Source organism: Cucumis melo, chromosome 8 (assembly GCF_025177605.1).
Source record: "Cucumis melo cultivar AY chromosome 8, USDA_Cmelo_AY_1.0, whole genome shotgun sequence".
Classification (NCBI taxonomy): domain Eukaryota; kingdom Viridiplantae; phylum Streptophyta; class Magnoliopsida; order Cucurbitales; family Cucurbitaceae; genus Cucumis; species Cucumis melo.
This window is the reverse complement of record NC_066864.1, coordinates 4758133-4776737: the sequence shown is the minus strand read 5'-3', so window position 1 is coordinate 4776737 and position 18605 is coordinate 4758133. Positions and strand designations below refer to the sequence as shown.

General features: G+C 33.1%; 3 protein-coding genes across 9 annotated transcripts; 2 read left to right on the top strand and 1 right to left on the bottom strand.

Moving 5' to 3' along the window:
• Positions 1-1849: 1849 nt before the first annotated feature.
• LOC103484919 (elongator complex protein 4) lies at positions 1850-6065 on the top strand. Of its 6 annotated transcripts, none has more exons than XM_017043657.2 (9): positions 1850-2117; positions 2527-2686; positions 2775-3001; positions 3087-3159; positions 3511-3667; positions 4766-4844; positions 4994-5153; positions 5225-5316; positions 5777-6065. In XM_017043657.2, exons 3-9 carry the CDS (start codon positions 2819-2821, stop codon positions 5942-5944), a joined length of 912 nt encoding a protein of 303 aa, XP_016899146.1. In that variant the 5' UTR covers positions 1850-2117; positions 2527-2686; positions 2775-2818; the 3' UTR covers positions 5945-6065. The 6 variants fall into 6 exon arrangements, with proteins under 6 accessions (XP_016899146.1, XP_050944777.1, XP_050944775.1 ...); XM_051088820.1 differs by having other exon boundaries at positions 1852-2117; positions 2527-2652; XM_051088818.1 differs by having other exon boundaries at positions 1852-2117; positions 2440-2652.
• Positions 6066-8390: 2325 nt separating this feature from the next.
• LOC103484917 (8-hydroxygeraniol dehydrogenase-like) lies at positions 8391-11187 on the top strand. 2 transcript variants are annotated; one of them, XM_008442294.3, is made up of 5 exons: positions 8391-8617; positions 9701-9814; positions 9937-10450; positions 10557-10710; positions 10805-11187. In XM_008442294.3, exons 1-5 carry the CDS (start codon positions 8520-8522, stop codon positions 11008-11010), a joined length of 1086 nt encoding a protein of 361 aa, XP_008440516.1. In that variant the 5' UTR covers positions 8391-8519; the 3' UTR covers positions 11011-11187. The 2 variants fall into 2 exon arrangements, with proteins under 2 accessions (XP_008440516.1, XP_050944774.1); XM_051088817.1 differs by having other exon boundaries at positions 8402-8617; positions 10809-11187.
• A 126-nt stretch (positions 11188-11313) lies between these two features.
• On the bottom strand, positions 11314-15384 carry LOC103484918 (rhamnogalacturonate lyase B). The gene is made up of 13 exons (XM_008442295.2): positions 15283-15384; positions 14917-15122; positions 14646-14718; positions 14093-14214; positions 13894-13944; positions 13664-13780; positions 13412-13531; positions 13170-13305; positions 12902-13072; positions 12637-12795; positions 12440-12546; positions 12253-12343; positions 11314-12147 (listed from the first exon to the last, which is right to left on the bottom strand). The coding sequence occupies exons 2-13, from the start codon at positions 15060-15062 to the stop codon at positions 11350-11352; spliced, it is 2091 nt and encodes a 696-aa protein (XP_008440517.2). The 5' UTR covers positions 15063-15122; positions 15283-15384; the 3' UTR covers positions 11314-11349.
• Between the last annotated feature and the right edge of the window lie 3221 nt (positions 15385-18605).

Here is an 18605-nt window from a genome sequence, read left to right as displayed (position 1 = left end):
TAATATCATCAATAAAAGGACGGGTCTAGATGACAACGTAGTTTGACAAACAGAAATCTAACATATAGTGTTTGACAATTTCACTAACTCCAACAAGTATGATTCAATAACTAGAAGTTGAATTGGCATCACATGCTATTTTTTTCCCTCTCTTATCAGTTCTGATTATATATGAAACCCTGTATGTATGTATTTAAAAGTGTAGAATAATTAAACGCTATATTATTTTTTGCCAAAAATGATTATATATAACATAATCTTAAAATAACTATCAAACATGCACTAGGCTAGATTGCTTCAGCTTCAAGAAAGAGATTGAGTAGACACTATAAATTGTTCAAAAGTTAATCCGAACTTGTGACACACGATCCAAGTCAGCTCTAGAGTTACTATAGCTAAGTTGTTGTAATTTTGAAGTGTGTCCCGTAGTGGGATTTGAATATCATAATATATGAGTTGACATTATTTTGATGGTAATAATTTCTTGGGTTGTTTGATTCTGAAGACAGAAATTAGAAGATCAGGAATTGGAATGAATACGAATATGATCAATCGCCATCAGCCCTGCAACGTGAGACATATGGTATTCATCAACCCACTCATGAATAACGTTTGATTAATTTCCAATGGGTAAAAACTCTGTCTTTGATTTGCTAGCTCTCTCGATATCGTCGCCTTCCCAAGAGTACGGCTAAAGCGTGCTCTGACTATGGCTCTCTGGCCCTACGCCAGGGTCGTCGCTACCATTTTGTCTCACCTGCGGTTAACTCTAAATTTGTAATATGCTATCATAATTTAGCTTGCGCACTTTGGCTTACTCAGCTAACAATTACCAAATGTATTGATTGGCTACCAACATTAATAGAAAAAAGTTGGCAGCATCTACCATGGTGCATGTAAGTATATTTAAACGTGAAAAGAAATTTGAATAATAGTCAACATAATTATATTAGAGAGATAAAAGTTTATTGTAAACGAGATAATTTTTAAAAATATTTACAAATATAACAAAATACAGGTTTCTATTAATTTTTATCGATATTGTTGTCGGTAGAGTTCACGTGAGTAGAAGTCTATCAATTTCTATAATTAATCAATAATAAAATAATTTCTCAACAAATTGAATAACAATAACATTTTTCTAATAAATTTTGGGCTATTTGTATACTTCTTTGATAAATTATGTGATGATCTTCTGATAGAGATTTCGGAGAGAACAAAATTTATTTACTTAAAAATACACCCTCTTTTTGGTCTTATTTGCTTGGCCTTTCTACGGTCTACATTAAATTCAGAGGTTACTCATTGTCGTATTCCTTTGTCCTTATAAATTGTATGTATGAACTTTGGTACAAAGATTTATCTAGTTTGATGGCCTAGTTAAATGGTAAATTTTAGATGAATTGTAAGATGGACCATAATTGTGCGACTCGTGAAAGTTCTCGTTGAAACAATGGTTTTTGACTCTCAATAAGAAAAAGACAACATAACAAGGTAGAGAAACATTGGGTTTTTTCCCAAATCAATGGGTAAAAGGTGAATTCCACTATTGAAATGTTTTTTTTTTTCAATTTGAGTCACTTTCGTCACATATTTTAAAAATAAAATAAAGTTTTTTGTTTTTTTTTTTGACATATCTAACTTTTAATATAATTAAAATGATAATTTGAAATACAACAATTATCTTAAATTAAAGATAACAAATATAACAAAATCTATACTATTTTTTTTTTTTATCTTTTTACCTTGGGTTGTAGTCAAAATTTATCGTAATTACCCCTTTTTTCAAGCTTTTGGTATATCCTTGATTAATGTGGGCACAAAAGTTATATTTGACAGCGGCCCTTAATTTTATTTAGAAAACATTAAAATTATTCCAAAGTCCAAACGAATTATAATTAATTACGAGATAACTTGTAACATACTGTTAATTAACCTAAGCCTATTTTTGTGGTTGGCGCGATCTAAGGCCGCTTATTTGCAGAAATTGCGAAGTGGTTTCTGGACACAAAACGCACGGTCCAATTTGAGAAGAATCGAGTTCTTGCTCCCGCCAATTTTTTCGACTAAACTTCTATTGGTTTGAGAGCAACTCAATTCTCAACATTGAATCTCAGGTATGTGCTTAATGAATCTTTGTATTTATTACGTAATTTTTCTAGCGGCCGCTAAGTTTTTTTTTGTTGTTGCCAACCAAGTGTTTGATGAAATGCCCGTATGAATTATTTTAATAAAGTTGCAATGCTTGCTGGGACTGATCGAGTTTCTTATTTTAACCTGTATGTATTTATGAATAATTTCTGTTCAACTGTTAATTTTTAAGATGCTTGACATCACTCTCTCATTTTTGCTCTTACTTTGTCGCCGTCTTCTTCTTTCCCTAATCAGTATGTTATTCTCATGCTCGTATGATTTAAGACAGTTAATTGCAGCTTTCAGGGTCTTCATTGACTTGGGTAGACCATAGAACTGTCTTTTCTGAGATGATTTACTCAACGCTTTAAAGCATTAACCAAAATATGGCAGCGACAAAGCCTCGGACAGGCAGCTTTTCACGCAACTTCTCTTCTGCTCATTCATCTAAGACGCCAGGATATAAACACGGTCCCAATGGCACGACATTCATCTCATCCGGAATACCAGACCTTGACAGTACTTTCAACACCATATTCATCAGTTCAAAATTGTTGGAATTTGAAATATTGAAACCTTTTAATCCATTCCCATATCCTACTTTTGGACTAGCCTCAATTTCTCCATTTTTTTGGTTGCAGAGATTCTTTGTGGTGGGTTTCCTTTGGGAAGCTTGGTCTTGGTAATGGAAGATGCAGAAGCTCCTCATCACATGCTTTTATTGCGGAATTTTATGTCTCAGGGACTTGTTCACAACCAACCTCTTCTTTATGCTAGTCCATCCAGAGACCCAAGAGGATTCTTGGGTACTTTGCCGAGCCCAGGGGCATCCAAAGATGACAAATCTCGTGATAATTCTTCTGAACAGGTGCTACACTTTTTATTCACTTATACAATTACTTCGATTTCGGATTTAGATGGAAAGATGTATGATCTGATTGGATTTATTTCAGGAGAAGGGCTTGAGGATTGCTTGGCAATATAAGAAGTATTTTGGAGATGATCAAGAGAGCACCAATGCCATTGGTAACCTTACTGACCTCAACCTAATAGTTTTTGGCTGGTGTTTGATCTCAATGAACAGCAACAAATGGATTGTTTTAATTATGTGGTGAAACTGCTTGTCATATTATGATGAAGTCTTCTGGGAAAAAGTACAACTTTCTGTCAACTTTCATGCAGTATATATATTTAGTTCATGTCCATTCGAGGATTGTAGTACAACTTTCATCCTGACATGTTTCCCATGTTACGAAAACATCTTGAAATCTATTTTTTTTTCCCAACCCCTTAAATAATGACTCACTCTCACTGCCACAACATTAAATATAATATAATACTGTTCTTATTGGAGAAAATTATGTAATTCTTGTACAGACAGTAAATACGAGTTTTGCAATGACTTTGATTTGCGAAGGCCATTTGACAGACATTTTTTCAGCGGAAAGCATGTGGAATGTGTTAGTATTCTAGATTCTTCTAGTCTTTCTAATTTTCGCGATCGCTGCGCCACGTTCCTATCACAAGTTCCAAGGTACCGTTGGCCTCTGCTTTCCCTCCTAAATTACATATATTAAAGTAATTGCATTAGTATGTTAGATTCAATTTGAGTTCATTATAAAATATTTCAAGCAACCATTCTTAGTCTGCAATAAGCGCTAGCTTCTTTTTGAGGTGGGTGGAGATGGAAATAGTTGGATTGGGATCTTGGATTAGATTCTGTATCTCCTCGTTGGCATTTGGAGAATGTTTGATAAAGATAAATAGGGTCTTCTTATTTAAGATTGGGATTTGGGAACAAATTGGGCATCAAATTACATCATGCAGTGTTTTCATGACATGTAGTTTTTGCTAAACGCAACCATCCGAGCTCATTTTCTAACTCCGAATGCAAGGGCAAAAACTTTAGGCCAATACGAAATGAACTATTCTGGATTTCATCTGTAATTTATCCCACCTTCAGATTTGGCATTCAAGAAAACCTTTGTGAGAGAGTGAGCGTGGAATCTATTTGGGAGAAAACCTGACTTTTGGACTGAATTGATTATTAACCTGACTTTTGGACTGAATTGATTATTATTTTCTGAAAGGAAACCAGTTTTTCATTGATGAAATGAAAAGATACTAATGCGCAAAATACATTTGAAACAAAATAAGCTGGATAAAGCAAATACAACAAAATATAACACATAACTGACCTAATCAAGAAAAGTAAAGAAAATACAATCAAATACAAAGCCCACAACAGAACAAAATGGCTTCAAACGAAACTCTAAACATCAACCGAGTCGAATTATTTTATTTATGTATTAGTTGAATGTGCATAATTGGAGGATATTTTTAACCGGAGTTGAGGACTTTGTCCCTTGTTCGTTGTTGTACAGCGTCTTGGATATATGTCGCTGCCCTTCTTTTCATCTGTTTGCTTTTGCAACCTTGTTCACCCTCTTATTTTTTTTATATGAAAGTTTTGTTTTCAAAAAGAAAACAATGGGGAAAAGAAAAAGTGAATCTGTCAATTGGGGTAATTTGAACTTTGAAGTTTATTTTAATTTATGTTTGATGTGATCACTCCAGTATGATTCATTTTAATTTATATAGTACTTACATTGATGTCATGCGACAATTCCAGAAATGATGGCAATATATCCTCTGCTGGCCGTATTGCCATTCAATCATTATGTGCTCCACAATGTGATCACTCCAACATGGTTAGTGACAGATTAAATTTAAGCTGGCAATGATCGCATTATAATGATCGTTTCTTAAGTTTCATTACATTGATAGAGCTCTGTGCACATTTTCCTCCAAGGGAAGATTTGAAATTCTTTACTGTGTTAAAAATCTACGTTTGCTGCAGGAATGGGAAATGCTTTCCTTTTTAAGGTATCTGAAAAGCATGGTAAGGTCCTCAAATGCAGTAGCTGTAGTGACGTTTCCACCTTCTCTTCTTTCGCCGTCCTTCTCTAAAAGATGGCAGCACATGGCGGATACCTTGCTTTCAGTCAGAGCAATCCCAGGTTTAGACTTGGCAACTATATTTACCTTTTTGTCTCTGACATCATTGAGAATTGACTAGAAATTATTACAGATGAGGATAAGGAATTAGCAAAGCTCCTCACTGGCTACCAAGACATGGTTGGTCTTCTCAATGTGCATAAAGTAGCTCAAATCAATACACAGGTATGCATGCCTGCAACTTAGGAATGGACTGAATGCTGAAATGCTGTTTGTGCAATTTTTTCACCTAACGTTAGCTTCTTTACTCTTCTGCGTATTTCTATTGGTTTTGGTTCATACATGAGCCGGATCACTGGCCCCCAATGGTCATCTCGACTCTTTATTTATAACTGGACTTGATATGCATCAATATTCTGGTTGATTTTACGTTTAAGCGGATTAATCTAGAAAAAAACTTAACTAGGAAGGCATTTTTATTTTAACTAAAAGGTCAAAGGTTAGAATTTTCACTTCCAAGTGTCCATGAACTAAAATTTTAAAAAAGTATATATATGATCTTCAGAAAACTTCCCTGATCGATCTATTTCCCAAACTTTCTAAATTGAAATATAATTTTCCTGGATGATAACTTCTTTTTAGCTGGTTTCTAATCGTGCTTATTGATTTCAAAATCCAACTGCAGGTTCCAAAGATTCTTGAGGCGACTACGTTCTCTATAAAGTTGCAAAAGAGAAGGTACTTAGTTTTAGAATGCCTTAATCAAGCGCCCATTGATGTTTCAAGTGGCAGCTCATATGGCTCAACTGGGAGTTGTTCTGGCTCCTCTAAGACAGCTTCTCTCGAGTTTTAGTTTGCTAGTGCGTCAGCATAAAGAGTTTTAAGGGTTGAATGATTGAAGTTTAATGTTAAGTTTAAGATGGTATTTTGTTGATTGTTGATTAGTTGTATTTTCCCTTGCTCTTTTGGATCCATTATTGTTTTTTGGTTTCATGTCCATTAGATTTGAAAATTTAAAAAAAAAAAAATCAAATAATTCAAATGGAATTAAAATTTTAATAATTTATTAGATACCAAATTTGAAGGTTTAAAGATTTATAAGATACACTTTTAATTTGATCAAATCTAATATAAATTCGATGAGATCAATTATTCACAAATTTAGTATAAAAGTTGTAATTTGACTTTTCTTTTCCTCCCAACAGAATTATACATATTCATTTTGTCTTGATAAATGAAAACAATTATTCCCTCTCTTGAATATGCCAAATTTGTGGCCAAACACTTCATAAAAAAGTAAAATAATAAAATAAAACTCCCTCTATATGTCAAAGAATAAGACAAAAAAAGCTGCATCGTAAAGACGACACCAGGATAAACAGATATCAAAGGGATAGCAAAACTCAAAGATACATCACATCATATACAAATGTCAAACTGTTTAGGAAAAAGAGACCTGGGAGACTACTTTTGGTTTTATTTCCAATAGAACGTGTTATTCATTTTTATGTCCAATTGCAAGTTTACACCATTATGTTGAGTTCATTGAACACAGGTTGACAAATTCCACTTTTTAAGATCAACCGCAAGAGAATTCCTTTTTCATTGAAGAAAGCAAAATCCCCGGTGTTCGTATTCACAAAGATAATAGAAACAAATAAAGTCACCGAGACAAATACAAAAATTTCAAAGTAGGACTTTCGAGATTGTTCTTTGTTGGACTCGAGCATCACCAACCCATTACCAAGCGGCGCTTGGCTAATTATATACCAAACTTGTGGGTTCACTCCTACTTTGTACACACTGTTATGTTTTTCAACCTTTCACAACTGATAACTATTAAGAAAAATATGGATTGTTTTGAAAATTAATAATGATAAAGAAGGGGAAGGGAAACCATTTCTTTGCCCCTCTTTTATTTTGAGTAATTTAAAATATGATAAAAACAAATTTGTGCTAAAATCGATCTCCCACGTACATTTATTATATTACATTATATTATAACTTTTAAGACTTCTCAAATTTGAAATATACAATCTAACACAGAATGAGAGTGTTTTGTGTTTTCCCATTTAACTATTTGACTTTAGTTTTTAATTTCAAAAATTAAGCTTTACAAATAGTTCATCTTACCCTCTATAAGCTTGTGTCAATAACTTTGTTTCTCCAAATACAAATTCACTTGATATGTGAAGGTTGGGTGAGTTTTTTCGCCAAATTTTTCATCAATAAACTAATAGATACCAGTAATGTTTATAAAATTAATTTTAAAACATCAAATAGAAGACAAAAAAAAAAAAAAAAAAAAAAGTTAATTTATATTTATATATACACACTCTAAAGAATAAGTAGTAACAGCCCTGTTCGTACTAAAATAAAAATTTAAAAAAATTTCTTTATCACGTGAGATCATCTAAAAATTGACTTTTATTTTTATAAAATATTTAGAATTTATGACATATTTACATCAATTGGGTAATGTTTAATTTGATTATATATTTTATATCTAATCATATTAGTGAACATAGATACTACAAATTTAATAGATCAGGCTAGAATTATATTTTTCCAACACACATAAGTCCAAGCCAAATTTTAGTCCCCATAACTTTTGACACATTAATTAGTAGGTGAAAAAACCTGGTGGAATGGCATAGAAATTAAATCCAACTACCCAGCTACTAAACACAACAATAAATGGATACCTATTCAAAAACCCCTCCAACCACCCATATTTAAGGCCTGTTTCTCCTTAATATTATTCATCGAAAAACTTGCGATGCCTACCCGTCAACTCTTATCATCACTGCTAATATATGTTATACGTTAACTGAACAATATTTATTTTGGCATTTTCAATCGAATCGTAGAACGTACTCAATGTATAGAAGTGTTGGTATTAAGCTTGGAAAAGATGACGAAATACACATAAATGACGTTCTAATTAGATCCCTACATCTTACGTACCGTCATTATCACGTCATTCCCTTAAATATAAGTTATGATTGTTACATGTAGTTGGTAATCTCTCAACAAAAGTAAAAGGTAGAGTTTTGGGATGTTCATGTACTTCACAGATCGTAAAAGAAAAATGGCATCCATTTTGTACAGTGGAAGGAAAAGGTTGGAAGATTCTCGTGAAGTGGAGGAGAAGCCGCGGAAACCTAAACTAAATTCAAACCGGCCGAAAAGTGGGGCCGATTTATTTTGGGGCTGAGGTCATGCAGTATGTCAGGTGGACCCTGACCCGGTTTGGCCCAGCCCATGAAAAACGGTGCCTTCTCTTCTATTGGTGCTATTAATAACCAAGACAGGACACTCCCAACCTCCCCACACCATTCACTGGCCTTCAAATCAGCAACTCCAACCAAAGGAAATTACTTCTTCTCCTTATCCTTCTTCGTTTCACATTTTCAAATCTTGTTACGATGGGGAAATCGCCGGCGGAACAGCACCCTAAGAAGGCTTTCGGATGGGCTGCATCCGATACCTCCGGCATTCTTTCTCCCTTTCATTTCTCCCGAAGGTTCTCTTATTTTTCTTTCTTCGTTTTGTGAACAACTGCAGATCATCAATGGAAATATTAATACACGGATTTATTTCTTCTTTTCTTTACACTAGAAATATGTAGTGCGTTCTGGAGAAATGGTTGCATGTGCCTTTTCTTTTGATTCCTATTGTTATTTAAAAAAAAAAGAACAAAAAAAGAACAGAATGATGGTATTGGGTTGGGGTTCTTTCTTCTTGTTCTTGTTCTTGTTTTATGTAGAATATTCAATGGGATTCAAATTTACGATATGCTTGAGAATATCATGGGTGATGAGATCTCTATTTTCTTTAGATGTATCAACAAAAATGTGTAGACGTAGGAATTCTAAAAATTTATATTAATCATCTAAACTCATATTTAGTTTATTATTTTTGAAAAAAATAAACACTTTTCTTTTATCTGTTATTAAATCTGGTCTTCCTATTAGGATTGATGTTCATATTGCGATTTATTGATATATTTTAAATGATATTTATTAAAGATTTTGGAGTCGTCGATAATCTTTTAAGAGTAAATATCGTAGTTATCGATTTTTCTTAAAATATATTGTAGTTATCAATTAATACTTAAACAAACCCTTCATTTGGATCAATCGTAATGTTTAATTTTAAAAATATTAATTACTATCATTAATTTTCTTGGTATATATATCTAGATGCTGAGCTATGCTCACATACAGATTATTTGTGTTTGTGTGACTATTTAGGAAGATTTTATATATAATAGTAATTATATTCTAATTTTTATAATTATAAGACAAATTTATTTTTTTAAAATTATAGGTACTAAATTTTAATGGGACCAAAGTTGTCTTAATTGTTGGCATTTAGTAAGTTTATTATTTATTTGGCTGAGTTCAATGGTAATTGATATCATTTTTTTTTGGCCCATCTTCCATCTTACTAAAAAAAGTTATTTTTACTTTTAATAAATTTTAAAAAAATATATTGGGTGGGATGCACAAAAATAATGGATCACTTGCTCTCTAATAATTGTGGAGGAAACAACTTTAATTGGTTATTTGTACTGAGTGGTTGAACCGATGAATATGGTATGCAGAGAAACAGGGGAAAATGATGTAGCTTTTAAAGTTCTTTACTGTGGAATTTGTCATTCTGATCTTCACATGGTGAAGAATGAATGGGGCAATACTATTTACCCCATTGTTCCTGGGTGCGTCCTCTCTATCTTTTCTTCTTCCCTCCATTTTTGAATCAATTCCCGGCACTCGTGAATTTTCATGATCATGTTCTTAGTTCAAGTATGGTTCTTGTTGTTGTTGTTTGAATTTGTAGTCATGAAATCGTGGGTGAGGTAACCGAGGTTGGAAGCAAAGTAAAGAATTTCAAGGTCGGAGATAAAGTTGGCGTAGGATGTATGGTTGGATCCTGCCGCTCCTGTGATAACTGTTCCAACGACCTTGAGAACTATTGCCCCAAAATGATCCTCACCTACTCCAGCAAGGACTCTGACGGCTCCATAACCTACGGAGGCTACTCCGACTGTATGGTTGCCAATGAGCATTTCATTGTTCGCATTCCCGACAGCATCCCTCTGCAAGCCGGGGCTCCCCTGCTTTGTGCTGGTATCACAGTTTACAGCCCTTTGAGATATTTTGGACTTGATAAGCCTGGAATGAAAATTGGTGTGGTTGGTCTTGGTGGGCTCGGCCATGTCGCCGTCAAATTTGCTAAGGCCTTCGGCGCTAAGGTTACTGTGATTAGTACCTCGCCTAACAAGAAGCAGGAGGCTACTGAACGTCTTGGGGCTGATTCATTCTTGGTCAGCCGTGATCAAGAGCAAATGCAGGTGAGATTTATGAATTATAGTGATTTGAATTTGGTATTGGTTTTGTTGTGTTTTTATGTATGAAAGTACAAGTATAATGATACGATATTGATATTTGTTGACTCAGGCTGCTAGGGGGACTTTGGACGGTATCATAGATACAGTCTCTGCTACCCATCCCCTTCTTCCTCTGCTGTCGCTTGTTAAAACACATGGAAAATTGGTTTTGGTTGGTGCACCAGAGAAGCCACTGGAGATCCCTGCCTTTGCTCTTATTGGGGGTAATATATCAATCATAACATAAAATTCTTTGTGGAAGGGGAAATTTTGATTTTATTTCACATTAATTATATTTTCTGCTCTTGCAATTTACAGGTAGAAAAACAATGGCCGGTAGTTGCATTGGAGGGATGAAGGAAACACAAGAGATGATTGATTTTGCTGCCAAACACAACATTACTGCAGATATTGAGTTGATTCCGATGGACGACGTCAATAAGGCAATGGAACGGATGCTGAAACAGGATGTCAAGTATCGATTCGTCATCGACATTGCTAACTCATTGAAGTCTAGCAGTTAAAAGAAAAAAAAAACACATTTGATTGAGCTTGTCAACTTTCTGATATTGTACCAGCAGACCATTTACCTGTGTTCTTTTTCTTTTTCTCCATGGAAGTCATGTTTTGGTAATTGGGTTATAGTAATATGAAATTGTATGCTTCATTACTAATAAATAATTGGGTATTGGTAACAACAAGGTATATAGCCGAGAAATTGGCTAACAAAAGAAAATGTTGAAAAACTATCTCGAATTACAAGATTTTCCTACTCCTATCTTACAAAAATAATAATGATAATAATAAATGAATATAAACGAAAAAATTGGCTCTACTAGTAATAATCCTATTCGTATTTGGTATCACTCTACGTCTTCGAATCGTATATAGTCGTACATTACTCCTTGAAATGCTCCTGTATGTCTTCTTTGGGTTAGATAGATTACGTTTTCACCTTCTACCAAATATTGGCTTGGAACCTTGAAGTTGAATAACCAATAAAGCCCATGAATTCCATGTCTGGCAATGGCGTTATCTTTTCCTGATGACCAATACCCGGTTGTGAAATGAGGTCGTTTGGTTGACGGGTTGTTGAATCGGATATCGATCACAGCCTCAGTTGAGGAGGCCAAGGCTAATCGAAGCATATAGTTACCGATCTTTTTAGGCCTTTGAAGATGAAACACAATTTGCCACGTTGTTGCCTCATAGATGCCAGAATTCGTAGCTCTAGTGACATGAGCGAAGAACCAGTTACGATGGTAATCGTCGGTGTCGACATTGTACACAAGATCTTGATGTGGATACAATTCGGCATAACGTTCCCAAAGACCGTATTGTCGAAAATTATCGTCATGGATGTGGATCTTGGAATCATTGTAAAAGCGATTCATGAGGGTAGGTCGAGGACTTGGTATATAGAACTCAGCCGCCTTCCGATCTGGGATGCCGATCTCCCACAAAGTTGGGCCTTGTCTTGGAGGGTCAAAGACCAACAAATTTAGATTTGTGGAACTTCTTGGTGTGATGGTGATTTCCTTGTCATACTTGTAATCACCAAGGACACCAGGTACCCAAGCATATAAATTGTAAGTTCCCGATCTTATGTTATCAATAGAGAAGTATCCATGTTCATCCGCTCGTGTCCAAAATTGGTATCCCTATAAATGAGAATGAGGACAATATCAACTGTTCTATATAACCATCTAAGAAGAACAATACTTAAAAAGTGCATTTTAAGCTGCATTTATTTGTCATAGAGCTACCTTGCTTTCTCTTTGCCAAGACCCCAGTTCCCCAGGAGCAGCAAGGCCCACATAAGCGGAATCCGCCCACATCTGTGGGTACTTGGCGTATCTGTCAAAGAAGTAAACGACGTCAGTTTCAGGACATGTGTAAGAAATGTTTTTATTCTTATTATGCACAAAGACAAATGAAAGCAACGGAACAAACCTATCTCGGACTAATAATTGACCTCTCAAGCTTCCTCTTTGGTCTGACGATGGAAATTCTCTGGATTCAACGAAGTTGTATGGCCATCTACTTGTTTCAATCGTCATCTGATTTCAAAAGTATTCTCATTTTACAAATAAATAAATAGCTCCAAATGACACTTTTATTTCTTTTCTAAAAAAAGTTAAAAAGAATACCTGGTTTTTAGCATCCTCCCAGAGTGAACCGGGATTATCATTTCCGGTTGGGTCCGAGTTTAAATAAGTAAAAACCGGTCCGAATACCTTCTTCCAAGCTTCTCCCTCTCGAAATCTCATGGAAACGTCTTTACCCGCATAATGCGTACTCACAAACATCTTTCATATGTGTAGAAAAATATGGTTTAGATTAAAACAAATATCATGAAAAGCACAAAAAAAAAAAAAAAAAAAAAAAAAAAGTAAAGAAAGGTGTTGGGCTTACAGAAAGAGTTATGGGGCCGACGTGGGAAGTGAGATCTTGCTTGACGGGGCCAGCCGTACGGAACTCATCACTGGGCGTGATCATCCAGAATCCCACGTGTGGGTCACTCGACTCCCATCCATGAACCCTGTTCTCCATATTTTCTAATGAGTATTGGTACTTATCGTCCACCTGCACCACACACCGTCCGTCACACCCCAATTACAAAACACACACATTATTCTTATATATATGTATATGTATGTATGTATTTTCTTTTTCTCCATACCTCTCCTTGAAAGCTGGGATCGGCGGGTCGGGTTAATAGAACCGCCTCCGGATAATCCAAAGGCTTCCCAGCAAGACGGTCCTCTGCAGTTGGCATCATCCTCTGTCTATCGTCCGATACCGCCATGTAATGAAATCTGACCGTTGATTACAGTACCAAAAATCAAATAAATGAATTTACGTTTATTTTTTTGATTGACAAAGCTAGGGGAAATAATTAAAAGATTAAAAAATAACACTAACTTGTCCCCTAGGAGTTTGTAGGCAATTCTAATTTGATCAACGTCAATTTGAGGCCATCCATTGAGGCGTTCAAATATACCATATGAATAGAACCCAGAATCGCCACGTCGCACAATATACCTGAAATATATTTTCGACTTAAAACTTTAAAAGTTGTCATGCATTTGAAATATATAAATCATATTTATATATGGAAACACACAAAACACATACATGCATAATTAGAAAATAATTAGGGAGAGAAGGAGCAACCTTTTGTCTATGTTCAAAGGGAGCGAAGAAGCGTCGGAAGGGTCCCATGTTTTGGTGAATGAAAGCTCTACTTGGTCATTGTTGGCGGTAATTACTTTGAAATTCGTCGCTCTTACCCTGTAAATACATCTTTATAAAGTCAATTTATTTGTAAAATTAAAGAAGGGGTTGTTAGATTTGCATGAAATAATTAAACTTGGTCAGTTAAAATAACACAAATCAGTAGTTACCTGTCAGTGGCACTAGCTTTATTAGGGCGGTTCCAAACCACGTCCCAATACCTACACACCACGTCAACAGTAATAACATTAAACCAAATTTTTATGAACATGTAATTAATAATCTTTTGCATAAGTTTTTTTCTTTTTTTCTTTTTTTCTTTTTTTACAATGATTTCTATATATAAAAGAAAAGATTTAGAGATTTTACCCTCTGTTATAGTGGACGTTGTGAATTTCAAGGAGGTTGTCAATACCCTTGTATTTTAAAGCAATAACATTGCCATCAGGACGAGAAAAAGTGACTCGAACTATGCCATTGTCAATTATTACCTGAAAATAAAAAAAAAAATAATAAAAAAAAAAGAATAGAATTTTCCCATCTTAGTAAATAAATAAATACACATAATCCAGACATGCCTTAAATATTTGAAAGCATTGTTTTTTTGCAATATCAAAATTATATTCAACAAGATTCCAGATTTGTAAGGGCGGATCATATGGTTTTATTTTATTTTCAAGATATATCGTAATCAAAATTTAAAAACTTCCAAAAAAAAAATTGCTAAAATATAATCGTTATGTTAAGTTGGGTAACTTTTTTCAATAATGGAAAACCAATACCAAATCCTTAAAAAAAATTTATATTGAATTAAACTGAATTGTTATGCCAAAAAAAAAAAAAAAGTTTAATTGTAAAATATGTTTTTTAGCATAAAATAAACAAACGTAGAGAGGAGGATTAACGTTAGTAGAATTTTCACCTGACCATGATTCTGCAATTCCAACGTTACGTCGCGTGACAACATTGTTTTATTGTTGTTCTCCACCAAAATTCTTCCAACAAAAAAATCAAAATCAAAATCAAACCATTAACCCATTCATCGGGCAACAATTAAAAAAAAAATGTCCAGTCAATTTTTTCAACGTAAAAAAAAAAGCATTAATCTTAATTGTATTTGAAAAGTAAAAGGTTGAACAACAACGCAATGAAGAAGAAGAAGAAGAAGAAGAAGAAGAAGAAGAAGAACTAACTGTTGGGAAAAATCTTGTTGTTGTGGTACCGGTACGGCCATGGCAAGAGCTAAACCGAAGAATAAGAAAAGGAGAGCAGCCATTGTTGAGAAGCGACGAAGCTTTTTGTGTTGTGTTGTTCTTATTTTGGCATTCTTGATCTCCATCGTTGAAGGGGGTTTCAATGAATAATAATACTTCAACGTCGTTCCAATATAACACAGCGACTTCAAAACATTAATTGCCAAAATTAAACCATCTCTCCTTAAAAAGGTTAATTAATTCAATATAATAAACATATATAATACGAGGAATAAAAAGGCTGTAATTAATTAATTTTGCATGGATTAAATAATAAACCAATAATAGTATTAGTAATGAGGTTACCTATATTTGAAGGAAATAAAATAGAATATTTGCAAAACAAGCAGATGTCTTTTGTAATCGAGAGAAAGAGAAAAAAGAAACAAACAAAGCTCTCTCTTTCAAATAGGCAGCAGAGTTGGGTTTTTATAACTTTAGGAAGAGGGAATGTGGAATACTAATGTATATTTAAATTCTTCTAATTTAGAAAAGAAAATATTTTTATTTCCTTAGATACTCCCTATTTATTTTTAGGCCTGCTAACACATTTTACTTTATTCGTATATATTAGTCTATTTCTTTTTTGCTATATTTGAAAACAAATTAAAATATAATTCGAATAGTAATTTATTATAATATTTATAGTTTATTTAATTTTGGTAAATATATAAATTTGAAAGTGGTTTGTGGGTGTTATACCAATATTTGACAAATTGGGAGAGGCAGTTGCTGTGGTGGCATGCATGTTGGAGAGAGACATTTTATTTTATAGTATTAAATGGGAAATTTAATTAATTAGGTGAACTTCTAAATTTCCCTCTCTAAAACCAAAAGATAATTGCTTTGCTAATTTCCTTTCATGAAAACTCTTTTGAATTTCTCTTTTCCTTCAACCCTAACCAATGAACCTCTTCAACTTTCAATCAAACATATGTATGAAAAATACCTTTTTGACACATTAATTCGTTGTTATCTTGCGAGGCTTAACTACGTATATATGAATATTAGATTTGATAAATTTATTTTATCGAATGATAATTTCAATTAATTATGTGATAATCCTAGGAATTATGTTCATTTGGTAGGGGATGAAGATAACAATTAGGTGAAAACCCACTTTGGAAATTAATTAATTGTAATATATATGCCTCCAAATGCGAAAACTACAAAAGATTATTTTGAAGAATATGAGTATTTTACGTTTGTTCACACCACACACATACACAAATTTGTTACAAAAACTAGTTGAGGCATAACTTGATAATAATATGATTTAGGTCAATGTTTTTTTTAATTTCTTTGACTTTTAAAAGACTGGGCATTTGGCAAACCTAACTCTAAGCTTTGCCCGTAATGGACTAGACTTTCCCTTTTGTTTTCTTGACCAAGAAATACTAAGAAAAGTATTCTGGCGGTTCCTCCTAAAATTCCTAATCTTATATTACTATTAACAGTTTCATCAAAGTCTAATCTAACTAATTTTAAGTTTGGGATTATCTCTTAATCAACCAGGATTAGTCAAGGAAGCAAAATTTCAAATTTTAATAATGCATGTGATAGAGATTTGAACTTGTATCTGGATGGAATTTAATATATTGGTTTTCTAATTATATTATATAAATGGTAATCACAATTTTAAGTGATAATAACCAAGAGTATGACAATATTTTTTAAGAATTGAAAATATAAAAGAGTTCGTGGACTATGAGAAAGTTTATGATTTATCATTTATATATTTTAACCGATTTTGCGGTATGCTGTATCTTTGAATTTAATTGTTTTATTTATTACAACCGTCCTTAATAACTAATGATTATTATTCATCGAAAATTTAATCTAATGAGTTGTTCAACCCAAGAGTTAGATTATAAAGTTGAACCAGTCCGATTAAAGCATAAACAACACCTTAAGCTCTCAAACTTATGTGTGGGTTGAAATTTCCAGGGTTGACTCATTAGAATGAGAAGAGTGTGAGGTGGATCATTCAATGCAATTTTGTTAAATGTTATAATATATATTGCAAGCTAATTTAGCTATGTTTTCTTTAGATTAAACTAGTTTCTAGAATTTTGACTTTATACAATTTTTTGTTTTCATTTTCATTTTTATATCCGACTTATACTACTTTTGATCGAAAATTAATTAAAAATTTTGAAAAAATTAAAATTACCCCAATGAATCAAATGAAAGGTTAGTACATTATTGAGAAAGATTGTAAATATGTACTTCAAATAAAACAGATCAGTAGCATACCTTTTATATATCTTCTAAATCACTTGCCAAATTTCATAAAAAAAAAAAAAAAAAAAGTCCAATGAACCCACAAAAATGTTACCCAAAACCAAAATAGGGCAAAGTGTGGGAACTTCCGGCGGTGGACGACGACGTGGAGGCACCCGACCACCGGTGATCAGTCGTCTAAAGATGAAGAAACGAAAATTTATTTACTTTATTGTTCTTCGTTTCCCTAAACTCATTGTGTATGTTTGTGTTTATATATAATATTCACATCAATGTCATAAATCCAAATCCCTCCTTTTACATCATAAATTTCAAATCTTTCAAATATTTAACCTAATTAAATTATCATAAAATCTATTATCTCAACAATTATTTTCAGTTGACTCCATAATCTAAAATTAAAGGAATTAAAGCTAAATTATATAAGATAATCTGTTTTAATTCATGTGGATTTAGCATGTTATATATTTTTTAATTGTAATTAATGTAACCCATCGTTGTTTCGATAAGTATTTTGTTTATTTGTTTTTTGTGTTTACATTTTTAAAATTAAATTAATTTTCCCCTTATTCTTAGAAGGATAACATATCAACTGTTAAATAAAAAAGTTGAAATATTAATCAAATTTTAGAAAACAAAAATAAGTTTTTAAGATTTAGTGTGTTTTGTCGTGTATTAGGAAAGAAACATTTCATTTCTAATATTTCATTCTCTGAAAGTCTATGATTTCATTACCCTATTTTTAACCATATATTTTTTTATCCTATTTTTTGACATTTCTTTTTAAAATAACATTATGTAAAGAAAACAAAATCCCATTTTGCATCCTAAGGTAGTTGTTCTCAAATTGCCCCAACCTTATTGTGGTAGCTTAATATAATTGGGCCTCAGCGTCGAAGCCCTTTTACCCATTTTGAATGAAACGTTATGGCCTATATACTATATGCTATAAACCTTTGGACTTAATTATTATTAAAATTATGGCATTTTATTAATTAGATTAGTTAAATTATACATCTTGATTTATTATTTTATTTAAACACATACATACATCTTTGGGGTTGGTCTCATTGTTAAGTTCATGTTCAATGGTCGACCACATTATCAAAATGACTATCAAATATGGCCACATGTACGTTGGCTTGTCTTAGGTCTCAAGATGGTTGATAAAGTTGCATGTATATGTTATATATTAGCTTCTCACCGCAATTTGATTTTTCTAAATTATCTATTTAATACACACAACTAACAAAGTAACTTAATACCATAATTTCTTTTAACAACTCAAAAACAGATGGATCAAATTAAAGGTGCACATGTACCACCATATTTCAACTAGAGCTAATACATTTTTAGCACGTCCATTACATTCTAGATAAAAATGA

Coding starts and splice junctions, on each gene's coding strand:
- LOC103484919 (XM_051088818.1), top strand. CDS start 2,520: ATGGCAGCGACAAAGCCTCGGACAGGCAGCTTTTCACGCAACTTCTCT. Junction 2,653..2,774: donor CGGAATACCAGACCTTGACA/GTACTTTCAACA, acceptor TTTTGGTTGCAG/AGATTCTTTGTGGTGGGTTT. Junction 3,668..4,765: donor TTCCTATCACAAGTTCCAAG/GTACCGTTGGCC, acceptor CGACAATTCCAG/AAATGATGGCAATATATCCT.
- LOC103484917 (XM_008442294.3), top strand. CDS start 8,520: ATGGGGAAATCGCCGGCGGAACAGCACCCTAAGAAGGCTTTCGGATGG. Junction 8,618..9,700: donor CCCTTTCATTTCTCCCGAAG/GTTCTCTTATTT, acceptor TATGGTATGCAG/AGAAACAGGGGAAAATGATG. Junction 10,451..10,556: donor GTGATCAAGAGCAAATGCAG/GTGAGATTTATG, acceptor TTGTTGACTCAG/GCTGCTAGGGGGACTTTGGA.
- LOC103484918 (XM_008442295.2), bottom strand. CDS start 15,062: ATGGAGATCAAGAATGCCAAAATAAGAACAACACAACACAAAAAGCTT. Junction 13,532..13,663: donor CCTTTGAACATAGACAAAAG/GTTGCTCCTTCT, acceptor AATATATTTCAG/GTATATTGTGCGACGTGGCG. Junction 13,306..13,411: donor TACAAACTCCTAGGGGACAA/GTTAGTGTTATT, acceptor ATCAACGGTCAG/ATTTCATTACATGGCGGTAT.